This window comes from Filicampus tigris, chromosome 4 (assembly GCF_054856515.1).
Source record: "Filicampus tigris isolate MCC_2025a chromosome 4, RoL_Ftig_1.0, whole genome shotgun sequence".
In the NCBI taxonomy this organism is placed as follows: domain Eukaryota; kingdom Metazoa; phylum Chordata; class Actinopteri; order Syngnathiformes; family Syngnathidae; genus Filicampus; species Filicampus tigris.
The window spans coordinates 5,477,340-5,491,247 of record NC_141220.1 but is presented as its reverse complement, the minus strand read 5'-3'; the positions used below and the strand labels follow the sequence as shown (position 1 = coordinate 5,491,247).

The 13,908-nt window shown below is 41.4% G+C and overlaps 2 protein-coding genes across 2 annotated transcripts in view; both read right to left on the bottom strand.

Annotated features, from left to right (window-relative positions):
• Positions 1-2,513: 2,513 nt before the first annotated feature.
• Positions 2,514-4,581, bottom strand: LOC147148275 (ras association domain-containing protein 10-like). Its single transcript, XM_086028647.1, has one exon. The coding sequence runs from the start codon at positions 4,283-4,285 to the stop codon at positions 2,891-2,893; it is 1,395 nt and encodes a 464-aa protein (XP_085884773.1). The 5' UTR covers positions 4,286-4,581; the 3' UTR covers positions 2,514-2,890.
• Positions 4,582-9,257: 4,676 nt separating this feature from the next.
• LOC147148274 (transcriptional enhancer factor TEF-1-like) overlaps positions 9,258-13,908 on the bottom strand; it is a 53,397-nt gene continuing 48,746 nt past the window's right edge. The window contains exon 12 of the mRNA XM_086029054.1: positions 9,258-13,828. Within this exon, the coding sequence (XP_085885180.1) occupies positions 13,715-13,828 (114 nt within the window). The 3' untranslated portion in view covers positions 9,258-13,714. The remainder of the gene's footprint in view (positions 13,829-13,908) is intronic.

The window sequence follows — 13,908 nt, the reverse complement described above, 5'->3', positions numbered from 1 at the left end:
CCTACCTTTAACCGGGGAGGGAAGCGGGGGGCTCCAATCTGCCTGCTGCTGCTGCAAGCTGCGTCTCTCTCCCTCCTGAGACACGAGTTTAGCGTTGCTAAATGTCCGAAATATAACCAGTCGGGGTTCGTGTGCGCATTCATGCTCTTGTACACTTCAGCTTGTGAAAGTGGAGGAGCAATCGCCACGGAATTTTTGATTTTGTGGAGGTGATCATGATGAGATCACGTTTTATGTCAATAAATGTAATCTATTGTGCAGAACACTTTTGTACTTTCACAGTTTGATGTGGACAAGGGTAGTAATGTGCATTTGCATTTTGGGAGCGATCGGTCACCGTTTTAGACAACAGAACTGACAAAGCGAGCAATATTACCAAGCATGTCTTCCTCGCGTGACGTAGACCGCTGAGACCGAAAACAGAACATAAGCCACGCCCCTTTTTGGGGCAGTGAAATTTGTCATAAACCTAATCACAAAAAAATACCTTAAATCTACAGAGTCTTTTGAGGTGGGCATTTTAGTACTAATGTCTATTTTACATGCAAACCTATTATATAAGTGCCAATGTTAAGATCACCCAAGTGTCCCTGGGTGGAAGTCAACCCAAACATATTTTTTTCAAGAATATGTTCCCAGCAGGCCCACTAGTTGAAACACAGCATTCTGATTAATTTTCCGCTTGTGAAATATGTTAAGTAGCAAAATGCACTTGCTTTTAGCCATCTCTGAGGGTGGCCATTTTGTCTTCTGTCGACTGAAAATGACATCACAACTGCTTACAACGACCAATCACAGCTGACCTGTTCTGTGAATCTGAGCCGTGATTGGTCGTTGTGAGCAGTTGTGATGTCATTTTCAGTCGGCAGAAGACAAAATGGCCGCCCCCAGAGATGGCTAAAAACGAGTGGATTAATACTTATTCCACAAACGCAATATTTATCAGAATGCCTGTTTCAACTAGTGGGCTTGCATAAAACATCCATCCATCCATTATCGATACCGCTTATCCTCACAAGGGTCACGGGGCGTGCTGGAGCCTATCCCAGCTGTCTTCGGGCAGTAGGCGGGGGACACCCTGAATTGGTTGCCAGCCAATCGCAGGGCACACAGAGACAAACATCCGCACTCACAATCACACCTAGGGGCAATTTAGAGAGTCCAATCAACTTACCATGCATGTTTTTGGAATGTGGGAGGAAACCGGAGTATGCCGCCTGCATAAAACATATTCTTGAAAAAAATATGTTTGCGTTGACTTCCGCTTTAAGTTCATTTTTGTCAGTGCTCAAGAGAAGTTACTTTGACCAAAATATTCCCAAAACATTGAGATAATGACCCAGACTTGGAAGGAGGAAAGTTTGTGCTGTTCCCACCAAGGACAACCACACCTACCACTATTGTGCTTATGCACTTTATACAGCACTCAGTTGTGGTTTTAATGATTAATGACAATATTTATGTAAATTGTTCATTTTAGAATAGGCTGAAATGAACTGATTTCATGACCACTCCCTCTCAACATTAGCTGAACAGCTCCCCCCTAATAGTAGTCGATAATTATTAAATAATGACGTACCTTGCAATTCACGAAGGAAGGTTTTTTGTTTAGATTTGCCTCTTGGGCTGATCTTTCATCCCATGGGTTTTGTCAGGATACCCTTATTGTAGTGTGGTACCTTTAATGCCTTCGCGTGACCTTGTGGCTAACGTGTCTATGTATAGAATAATGAATTGCAGACTTTTCTGCGCTTAAAGCGGAAGTCAACCCCCTCTTTAGAATATGTTTTATACTTCTTCACTAGTCTAAACATGGAATTCAGATTAATATTGTGTTTTTGGAGTATGAGTTAAGCAGTAAAATCCACTCATTTTTAGCCATCTCATGGGGCGGCCATTTTGTCACTTCTGTGGACTGAAAATGACATCACAGTTGCTCATGGCTCAGGTCACTCACGGCTCAGCTTCAGAAAACAAGTGAGCCGTGATTGGTCGTTATCTAAGCCCGAGTATCTGTGTTGTCATTGTCAGTCGACAGAAGTGACAAAATGAAAGTCACGCCCCACCTCCGAGATGGCTAAAAACTGGTTTATTTTGCTCATATTACACAAATGCAATATAAATCAGAATGTCATGTTTAGACTAGTAAAGGCACATAGAACATATTCTTGCACAGAATTTTGGGAGGTTGACTTCCACTTTAATGGGACTGTTAATTTGGAAATGTATGAATACGATTGTCCAAACCACCATAACAGGCAGCTTGCTGTCATTTCAGATGAGAATCATGCTTTCATCTTATAGAATCCAAACTTTTTTTTTTCCAGCACCTAGTTAGCACTTCATTTCAGGCAGTGTATCAAACTCATTTTTCTGAGGGACACATCGTAGTCTTGGTTTCTCAGAGAGGTCCATCATGACTGTGAAAACATATATAGGCCTACGTGTAAACACAACAAATAGATAAATAACTAGTTTGGAAATCAGAAGTCAGAAGAATATTGAGAAAAATGTTCAACTATTCTTTGATTTATTTTAAAAGGGGTTTTGGAACCAAAAACATGTTTTTAATTTGTCAACGTTTAAGTGAAGACAAGAAACATAAAATAGACACAACATGATTTGCTTTAGTTGTACATGAAATTATTTGGCAGGCCTTGAGTTGAGTTGACACGTGTGATTGAATATATTATATTTACATGTCTATGTGGTTTACTTTCACAGAGTATTAAATATAGCCGAAGAAGTGTTACTCTTTCAACTCACCTCATGGAAGTCAAGCATGGCCTTTCAAACCAATCTTTAGCTTACTCTGCTAACACTAAATGTATTACTTTGCAATTATAATTGCATGTGGATTGAGTTGTGTTGTTAGTCCACGTTTTCTGCTTTAGACCAGAGATTCGCACACAGGGGGGTTGTCAGAGTCCTGACTGTGCATGGAGCTCAGGCCTGTGTCTGAGTCGTCGTCGTTGATGTTGCAGGCCTTTGACAGACCTCGGGCCTGCTCCACCCAAATGCCGCTCTTCTCCGCTGGCACCGTTGTACCCTCACCCGCCTTTACATCATCATCATCATCATCATCATCATCATCATCATCATCATCCTCATCAGCATCATCCAGTTTGATGTTCACCTGATCTATTTCCATAGTCTCCACTTTGGCTAGTAGGTCCAGCAGTTCAGTCTCCTTGCTCTCCCAGAGTGCAAGACTCAGATCCAAGTCCCCCCTAATGCCGTCCAGGTCTGTCTTGAGTCTCAGTCCTATGTAAAGGCTGGTGTTCAGCTGCGTTTTGACCCTCTCCTCCTCCAACGCCACCTCTTCACCAGACACACACTCAAGCACCGGAGGAGCAGACAGGCACATTTCGGACATTTTTCCATCTTCTCCTCTCTCCTCCCGCCGTCGCTTCATCCACCTGTGGTTGAGCTCCTCCTGTATCTCCGCGGTGATGCTCTCCATGAGCGCCTCTCGCTCCGTCAACTCCTCCTGCAGTCGCACGACTTCCTCGCAACGCCGCGCGTACTCCTCAAACTGGGCCAGGGCTTCTGGAGAGATTTGACGGTCCTCCGGGAATGCAGGGGAGTCCTCCAAGTAGGTGTCCTGCACATAGTTGACCCCGTGTCTCTTCATGCGCTCAAAGTGCAACTTGGACTCGTAGCTTTCAATCTCCTTATCCAGCTCCTTGAGTCTCTGGACCTGCTGGCGGATGGTGTGATCCTGCGAAAGCACCAAGTGGACCAAGGTCTCCATCTTCTCCACGGAGCTCTTATCTTTACCGAGCGCTTGCTCTTTCTTTTTGTTCAACTTATCCAACTTCCTGAAGGCCTTCCTCACAATGCGCCTCTGCCTCTCCTGGGACAAGTTGGTGGCTGTGGCGGGCCAGCAGGTCCTTGCGGGGGCCCTGATTACTCCGCCGGGACCCCAATTCTCCCGACGCTGGACTACCCGAGCCTCAGCGCTCCGGGGCCCATTGTTGGGAAGTGACGCGTCATTCTTGACCAGGACAAAGCGGACGTTCTCCTGCTCGTCCCCCCAGGCGCTCCACAGTCGAAGGATTTTGGTCTTGTTGGGTAAAATCCTCTCAAAGCCCCTCCATTTCTCCACCACGCAATAGGACTGAAGGGGTCCAGAAAGCATCCCAGCTGAGGCACCTTGTCGCAAGTTCTGGTCCTCCAGCAGGACTTGGACCACATCGGTGCATGTGGTCTTCTTAGTCAGCCCGGAGACCAGCTTCTCTTCCCGGCAGACCCACACAGAGACTTTCCCTTCTTCTGGCTCCATCTCTGCTCTTTAAGTGCTTCCAGATATAATGTTTTTGTTTGTTTTTTTTTATTCAATCTTTGGTCCTCAAACTCCTGTGTGATAGCCAATTTAAAATAAAACTGACGACACCCGAACTAAGGTTAACTGGAAGAAAGGTCTAATGAGTGTCAGAGCTCATCTCGAAAGTAATTACATCCATTTCTTGTCCGTCGTCGACTTCGCGCGGACTTTTCCCGCTGCGTGAACATCGTGTCACTCTGTCCCCGGCAGAAAAACAACAGCCGAGAGAAGAAGACGTGCGTGCCTGCCTGTGTTGGGACAGGCTGCGTGTGTGTGAGAGAGAAAAGGAGGCTAGAGGTAGCTTTGGGACCCGCCCCCTCTAGCCCTCTCCCCCTCCTCCTTGCTCACATGCACAAGTACAAATACAGAAAATACAAATCATAAGAATGGGGTTTTATTTAGGATGCAATTAAATTAAGACGTAAACTTCCGTTGTTCTATTGACATTTGCCCCCCTAGTCTGTACAGTGAGTCCAACTTTATTTTTCCTTGTCTGCAATTGTTTCTTGATTTTGTGTAATTTAGTAATATAGCGGAGTTAGAATGATTGGATGTTCCACAGGGGAAAGATGGCTGTGACAGGATGCTGATCTATTATTGAAGAGGCTGACAAAATCCATCGGATTAAAGTCCTTCAGTGAGGTGGAATTACAGCACATAACACAATAGTTGAACCTACACTTTCTGAAATAATTCATTATACATTTGATGCCCCATGCAAATCAGGACCATGATGAACATTAGCATGTGTTCAAGTAGTGTTGCACAGCAGCATGCATTGCTATAAAAAGCTAAAGAGGTCTGATGATGATAAATCACATCTATGGACTAACCATAAAGCAGATAAAAATACATCTCAAAGTTATCATATATTGCAGTATCTGACTCCATTATCGTTTCTTTAACTATTCCAGGCTTAAATATGGGTGAGGATTCCCATAAAAGGATTCATCTCTCTAAAGAGCATTTCTAACAAAGCGTGTCATTAGTCTGTTTTTATCTAAACCTCTGCTCTTAAGAATCCATGGGGTTTGTTGGGGGATAAAAAGTAGAAAAGCATTTATGATCCCGTTTCACGCACAGACACACACATGTGTGCACACACATAGGCGCGCACGCCCACACGCAGCGTATATACACAAAAGTAGATTTGATAAGGAAGATTTGTTGATGCTAACAGTGCGTCTGTGCTGTGAGATAACACATACTATTTTTCTAATCTTTGAACTCATTTCCTGTGAGGTCACTATAACCACAAACAGGCCCGCCCACAGACACACACTAGACAAGAATACCTAAAATAACATTGATAAATAATTCATTCTTTCTCTAATTAACAGGAATATATAGTGAGGAAAAAAGGAAAAGCTCATACAATGTCACATGCATATTCATAGCGATAAGTCATCTTATTGGTCTTTCTCAACCTTTATTGAGCAAAGGCACATATTTCACATCGGAAAAAAAAATTACGGCACACCACTTAGCTAAACGATTCACAAAAAGTGGATATGCAGATACATTGTGCCTATACCCCTGATGTAAGAGCTTGTTTTACCAGTTACTATATGTGCTTGGGCGGCACGGTGGTCGACTGGTTAGCACGTCCGCCTCACAGTTCAGAGGTCGTGGGTTCGATCCCGGCTCCGGCCTCCCTGTGTGGAGTTTGCATGTTCTCCCCGTGCTTGCGTGGGTTTCCTCCGGGTACTCCGGTTTCCTCCCACATTCCAAAAACATGCATGGTAAGTTGATTGGACTGTCTAAATTGACCCTAGGTGTGATTGTGAGTGCGAATGTCTGTCTCTGTGTGCCCTGCGATTGGCTGGCAACCAATTCAGGGTGTCCCCCGCCTACTGCCCAAAGACAGCTGGGATAGGCTCCAGCACGCCCCGCGACCCTTGTGAGGAGAAGCGGTATGGATAATGAATGAATATATGTGCTTGGCATACATAAATTAACAAATGAACAAAAAAACTGTAGAAAATAATTTTTTTTTGTTTCAATAATTGACATTGGATAATTTTTCGCGGCACAATAATGTGCCACGGCACACTGGTTGAGAATTATTGGTTGAGAGCAGCGGCACAGCATTCGGCCCGCAAGACCAGCCCCCCACCAGCCAACTCAGTGAGGCTTGGTGATGAAGCTCAGTGGGCCACCTTGCCTTTACTCCCACGATTGTAGCTGCAATATTGTGAGCAAACCATGTGATCATTGCTGCCATTTGGGCCACGGGAGCTAGCGTTAGCCCATAAATCACTACAGAGTCTTTTGAGGTGGGCATTTTAGTACTAATGTCATTTTTACATGCAAACCTAGTTACATAAGTGCCAATGTTAAGATCACCCAAGTGTCTCTTTAATGTGTCCTCTTGTTTTCTTTCTATGTCACTAGAATGACGCAACAGCGCTCTAGTGGTAGAAATGCGGTTATGCGCTCCCGGCCTTAATGGCATCTTCCACATCACTTATCCTGTACAGCAGGGGTGTCAAAGTCAAACGGACGGAGGGCCAAATAAAAACAAGCCGAGGGCCGGACTGAGAGAATGTTCATTGAATTTTTTTTAAGTGTCCAGATTGGATTGGTTCCTTCGCGCCTGCTGATGATGTCATGCTTTATATTTCTATAATATATTTCTTTGCCTCTATGTTTGTCACCCCCCGGGCTGTTATGTTTTTATCTTCATAGTTAGTAAATAAAAAATAAAATAAAGTACATTACTGCTACTTTTGCGAGGCAGCTCGTACATCACTTCCGTTTGCGTTTCTCCTGCCAAACTGTATAAACAATTTTCTGGTTGACTCGGGCTGCAAGATTGTATGAACTGTACATAATGTGAAGTAAAACGGAGAGGATCATATGATTAGTATGATGTCTCCAGCTGACTATTTTAGAGTGGCAAGGTATGAATGTGGGTGCTCCTGTCATAAAACACAGGTTCGTATTACACTAGACATCTAGACATGTCTATTTATTGTGGTCTGCAACAACACAGACAAAGAATAACCTAGCAACATCATCCAATGCATATCCATTTGTTAACAATATGCCTAAACATTACAATTCACTGTATTAAGAAATTAATCAGCCAAACAATACATATAATACACATTCACACGTTTCATCACTCGAATAATTAGCATTCTAGCCAAAATAACTGACTAGTGTTCATCAACGTGACATCACTCACAAGAACATATCTAGGCTATTATGAACAGCAGTTACCTGACCTCACCTTTTAACATTTACACACAAAAAACTCGTGAAACACAGGAATTCTGCAACTACTGAGTTTGCTGGCACGAACAAATTACTAGCTATGTGTCAAAGAAGGAAAAAGAAAAGAATCCACGTCCCTCGCTATCAACAATTAGCGCTCGAGGAGCGTTCAATGCCTGCTCACAGTGTGGGACATCTCAGCTCTACGTGGAAACTCAATGAATTTATCAAATGCCAACAATTACTAATAATAAAACAACGTGAGATTTCTAACATGAAGTATTTCTTAATAAAGTGTGTTTTACTCCAAATAACCTTTCACCACAATCCGATTCTGAAAGCCACAAAAAGTGACGTGAAGTCTTCAGTCGGCACGTAGGCGACCGAAGGACAATCCTCGCAAAAGTAGCGCTAATGTTCATTATAACAACAGCCAGGGGGAGGCAAACATAGATGCAAAGAAATATATTACAGAAATAGTGGAACGGGTTGGGTTATCTGTGTTGTGGTCGAATTTTTGTCTTGCCAAGTTTTTTTGTTTCCGAGGTTATTGAATGCATCGTGCGGCTGGATGGGACGGCATATGTGCGAGAGTAGCGGAGGACGAACAGGAGAGCCGTTGCTCCTCATCCCAGGGGCCGTAGAAAACCTTCTCGTGGGCTGGATGTGGCCCGCGGGCCTTGACTTTGACATATGTGCTTTACAAGATCGCGGAGCAGTGCTGGAGCCTATCCCAGCTGACTATGGGCAAAAGGTCATAAAGGCCAAGGGACTACACCCTGAACTGGTCGCCAGCCAGTTGCAGGACACAGTCACTGAGTGGGAACCGATCCCACACTGCGCGCCACAACTCAGACGAGTGTACCTCTACAGTCTACACCATCAGTGACAGCCTTAATGGGTTTGTATATTCCACGAACGCAATATTTATCTGAATGCCTTAATCAACATCAATGTTACTGACATTAGCATTAAGGAATATTCCCGGTTTTGTGTTGAAAATCTTTCAGTTACCTTTGCCCGACTAGGTTCTGGTATAGAGCCTAAAAAAGGGGGTGTCCCTTTTTTTTCCTCTCGTGCACCACTTGCTATGGTTCTGTTTTATTGATCAAACTGGTCATATTGTGTTGATCAAATTTTCAAAAGTGGCTTTAAGAAACCAAATTGACATTGGACTCATTGTATTTCAACTACAGTATTTTTTTTCTCTAGTCTGTCTCTCAAACAGGCTATAAGTATACTACTATCTGCTGTGATAACAAACCGTACACAACTTATAATCATAACAATGCTACTACTTCAAATAATAGCAGCAACAATAGCATCTGAAGAAGTAATTGGTGAACTCGAGTCTAGATCTGTTCTAAGCGGATACTCTGTGTATTTTATCTTGCCAATAATTAACTCACTGAACTGAAAGAGTGAGGGGTTGTGTGAGAGGTTTACAATTTCCATGCATTGAATACCGTAATAGCACAATCCATGCAAGGTTTAGTACTTAATTGTCTGGCTCCCTCTAGTGTTCATAAATGACAGTACACTGTACACTCCAAGACTGCTAAGACCCGCAAGGTAGGAATCTATCAATGCATCATCTGTGCTTCTTGTCTTCATTTGCGTCGCAGGGAGATTGGAGTTCATCCCACCAAGTGACAGTATGTAATTCACAATATATTTTTCTTACAGACAGATGAATAGAAACAAAACACAATTTAGAACTGGCCATTTATTTGAAAGTGAATAGCATATGCATACAAAGTCTCTACAAAGCTAGAAAATATCTAACATACTTTAGAGCCATGAGGGGAAAATGTTACAAAGCAAAGATCAGACCCTGCGCGGTACCAATAGACACACCACTGTAGTCTGGATTCTCCTACATGGATAGTACTCTCCTCTTCACAAAATAGGATGGAAATTAGAATATCAAACATCTGTAATAAACGTTATTGTCACCTTTATACAAAACACCTTCAAAAATAAAACAACAACAACAACAAAATCTCCCATTATTCAAACAATGGGAAGCATATATTCAAGGCCATTTGGGAACTTGTTTCTGGATTTCTGTGCCACGTATGGTTCTAAATCTCCTAAAACAACATTAAACAACACACAACAATCATACACAAACTTAGCAGGTGAACTTTGAAACCAGTTGAAATACACCAAATGTTCACCATTTCAGTAGTAGGGCTTTTGTTAACTGAGCAGTGCCAACTGATAAAAAGTGTCACAATGTACGTATGTTTAAAAAAAAAAAAAAAAGAAACAGTAAGAGTTTAAGATTACACCTGTATTCGACCATGATTTGCGTCCATTTGAAATTGAAACCACACCCATACATAATGCTTGAAGTTCATTGGTTGGAGTGGGGACAATTTTTTTTAGCACAATTTTCCTCCTCGCTTGCAAGAATGAATTAAACTTCCCTAAGGTAAGCAAATCTATGTTGGCTACACAGACTATCGGGTTCATTAACATGTTTCGGTTCAAGCAGCTCTAGCTAGCTAGAGTGACGAGCTGCACCTTTATTCAAACAGCTTTGACTTTTTGTGGGACTGGTGAGTAGCCCCGTTGACTTCATTTAGTCTAATGAGCATCGTTTGTCAGCTGCTTGAGAGAAAATATACCTATTCTCCAAAATGTAACATGTAAATGAGATGATATGAAATGCCAAGTGTCCTTTATGGAATTTGATTGTATTGAAGTGTTCACGTGAAAAGTTAATTTTCTATGTCCGTGAAATTATCGTTCTCTTCCCATATCTGGAAGACAAGGACTCATCAACTAGTGACGTGAGTAATGAATTGCTCATTTGCCCATGTAGGGCTCCAGGAAGTGCGACTTGAGTACGTAATGTTAATTGTTTCGTGTCCATACTCTCTTCTGTCAGTTTTGCTGCCATGTAATTTTGAAGGTGGCCCAAACACTCTGCAAGACCACTCAGCATATAAGCAGACATCATGTGATGAATGCATGTCCATGATGAAATATTTGACTAACCAGATAGTTGTGAATGTGTCAAAATGAAGGCAACGTTCACGCACAGACAGATGCTACAAAATCCATGCTACCGTAGGTGTTGGGATTGTGTCAAATATGTAATGTATAGTCTCGTGAAAAACTATGGAAGTGAATGCCAGGATGGAATGTTTGTCTGTGTGGATCCCAAAATGAATTCCCTACTTTCAGGCAAAATGTCACCGCCTTAAAGACAATAAGACATTTCGTTTGAACACAGTGGGTTCTCATGATTATCTGTATGCATTTAAAATTCAGGAGGATTTATTCACAGTTGTTTTGGTGTGTCTGACCTCATTTTATCATTGGCATGATGGCCAGCTTTCACATACAAATGATGAAAGAATTGAATGCATTGTGCCCTACTATTGTTTTGTATGAGCTGTCTGAAAAGGATTAAAAAAAAAAAAAAAAGTTGTTTTAAATTGAAATCTTGTAACATGTTTTATTTAAGCTATTAAGGCATGGGGTAGTTTCCCCCCACATTGTATAGTGTTGGCATGAACACTCATTAGGCTTTTTTCATCTTCTATCAAAAGTTAAACCAGTTTTACCTTTTGCATTTTGAGCAGGTTACGCATGCTTTTATTTTGTCTTGTTTGGAATACTGTAATGCTCTTTACTATGATATTTCTCAAAAATAACTTTCACGCTTTCGTCCAAAACTCTGCTGCACGTCTTTTAACTGGAGCCAAAAAAAAATTGATCATATGACACAAATTCTTGCTTCTTTGCATTGGCTTCCAGTTACTTTTAGAATAGATTGTAAGATTATATTGTTTTTTTAAAAGCTTTGAATGGACTGGCCGCAAACTATATTACTGACCTCATTAAAGCTTCCAGTCCAGTGCGTGCACTGAGGTTCAGGGGCCATCACCTTTTGTGAAGACGAGGACGGACATTAAAACCTGGGGGGACAGGGCTTGGTCGCCCCCAAACTCTGGAACGCTCTGCCCCTCCATATTAGAATGGCCTCCTCAGTCTAGTGTTTTAAATCCCGTCTTAACACCCACTTTTATTCTCTGGCTTTTAACACTTGCGTGAGTTGTGTGTCCTCATGTGTGTTCTTTTCCATTGTTAATTTTATTTTATGTATTTATTTTCATTGTTTCTGTTTTTTTTCTTTCATTTATTAAATGGTTGTGATTTCACAACCAGATACTCAGTGCAGCACTGTATTGTTTAAAATGTGCTATATAAATTAATTGGATTGGACTCACTACTGTTAATCAATAGTGACATTATTATTGCATCGTCAACACTATATTTTGTTGCTGAACCACACTAGTGGGGGTTGAACATTTAACACTTCAGTAAATGTTACTTTAACACCAGGTAGTGTGGATGCATATAGACACACATTGGTGTCAAAATTAGGTGTTGAATTAACATCGGCAGATTTGCAGTGTAGCATTTTTCGGTGACACACCCCAAACATCAGTGCTGTTGAATCTCAATTTTGAACAGAACAATTAAAAGTTAGTGGTTAATGTAAGTGGCATTTGTTGGATTAGAATACAGAGTGGAACCAAAATGATTAGTTAGAATAACAATCTCTGAATGGACAACATGTGCCCGAACCAATGAATAAGGCGTCAAACACATGTATAGTGTGACCAGATGCTGTTACGCCAAATGACCCATAGTGTTTTATTTACATTACGTGGGAAGGAACAACCGCTACAATACAATGACTATAAGACATTGAACATTAAACATTAGTCCAATATCGGAGGGTGTGTAATATAAGACATGCCTCAATCTCTAAATAATTGTTGAATGCTGAAAAAAAAAAAAACATTTAAAGGAATTTAGTGATAACGAGAAGACACTTGAGTTTCCAGAAAAAGGCACTTCATGCTATTTTGCATGACATGGACCAACCAGCAAACGTCACCTGCTGCAGTGCGCAGCTTTTGGTATTTTTCTGTATCATAAATACATTTCTTCATTAATAGTGAGGAACCTACCTAAAGAAGGTACTGCCTTTAGGTGTTTAATGTGCCCTAGTCGACAACTAAGAAGTAAAGATTTAGAAGAAAAACAGGCACGTGAGCTGTAATGATCAATATGAACATTAGCAGACATCTGGTCCCTTCAAACACATAAGATGGTCCACATGTGTTAAAGCTCAAGTAAGTTGGTGTAAATCAACTGAATGGCATTTATTTGGAGGGACGTCATCTGTTTGTTTGCTTTGAAAAAATCTAAAACATTCTCCTATCTTGTACACCACCAGCAACTGTGTTATATAGTTTATAAAATTCACAGTGCTTTTCAAAAGACCCTTTCCAACATAGTTGATATTTCACATGGTCACTACATCTAAATCAGTGCTGTTTCACAAAAAATTACCTGAATTGTTTAATTCTGCGTATTATTTCTTATCAACATACTTTTAGAAGTTTTCCTGGAATTGCAATATAGTGTATGTATATACAGTATACTGTATATATTCTATTCATAATCATTTCCCAAAGTTTAGAGGCTATTGTCCCCCCCCTTGACAAAAAAATATAAAACGGTAGAAAAATTTGATTATTTTCTTTGGGACAGACCATTTTTATGTGCAAGACTGCAGCTTGCAGAATTTAGCATTGCTATCTGTACAAAAATGCCTTTGTACTGTGCTATATAACAACGCGGTAGTGTTATTTCCCTTAACATGAACTTGCTATGGTTATTGATGATACACAGGGTCTGATCTTTATGACACACACATACACACACACACACACACACAGTGTCAGGAAGTGAGGAATATTTGACTTTGTTTTGTTTACAAGTAGGGAAGCAACACAAAATTAGAAAATAAGTGGCAGTAAATGGAGACGAGGCTTTAGGAGCTGTGACATCATCAGGTGTTATCAGATATTTGACCTACATGTGAGGAAACTCTCCCAGGTCTCATCTGATCTTACATATCTTGTTGAATTGAAACTTGTCTCACTGTAGTTGTGATGCTGCAGCTATTTTTCTTCCCAGTGGGAGTTGTCTGGTTCAAAGACACTTTTGTAGATTTTCAGACATTTCACCTCAAATGTCAAATTCTTATACCACGAAAAGGCCATAAGCGTGTACAGTAAGTGTGTGTGTGTGTGTGTGTGTGTGTGCGTGTGCAGGCGGAGGGTGTGGGCGTAAGTATTATTCCTTGATAAGACGATAGATGTGGTGCTGTGCTCCATGCTCATTGTTTGACACCTCAAACACACAGGCCATGCACAGCAAGGTCTCCTGAGTGTCCCTGTTGCTCACGACCTATAATGGCCAAATATGAAGAACCATCAGAAATGTGTCCTTGAACATAACGACACCACGCGCTCCGTGTTATATGCTCA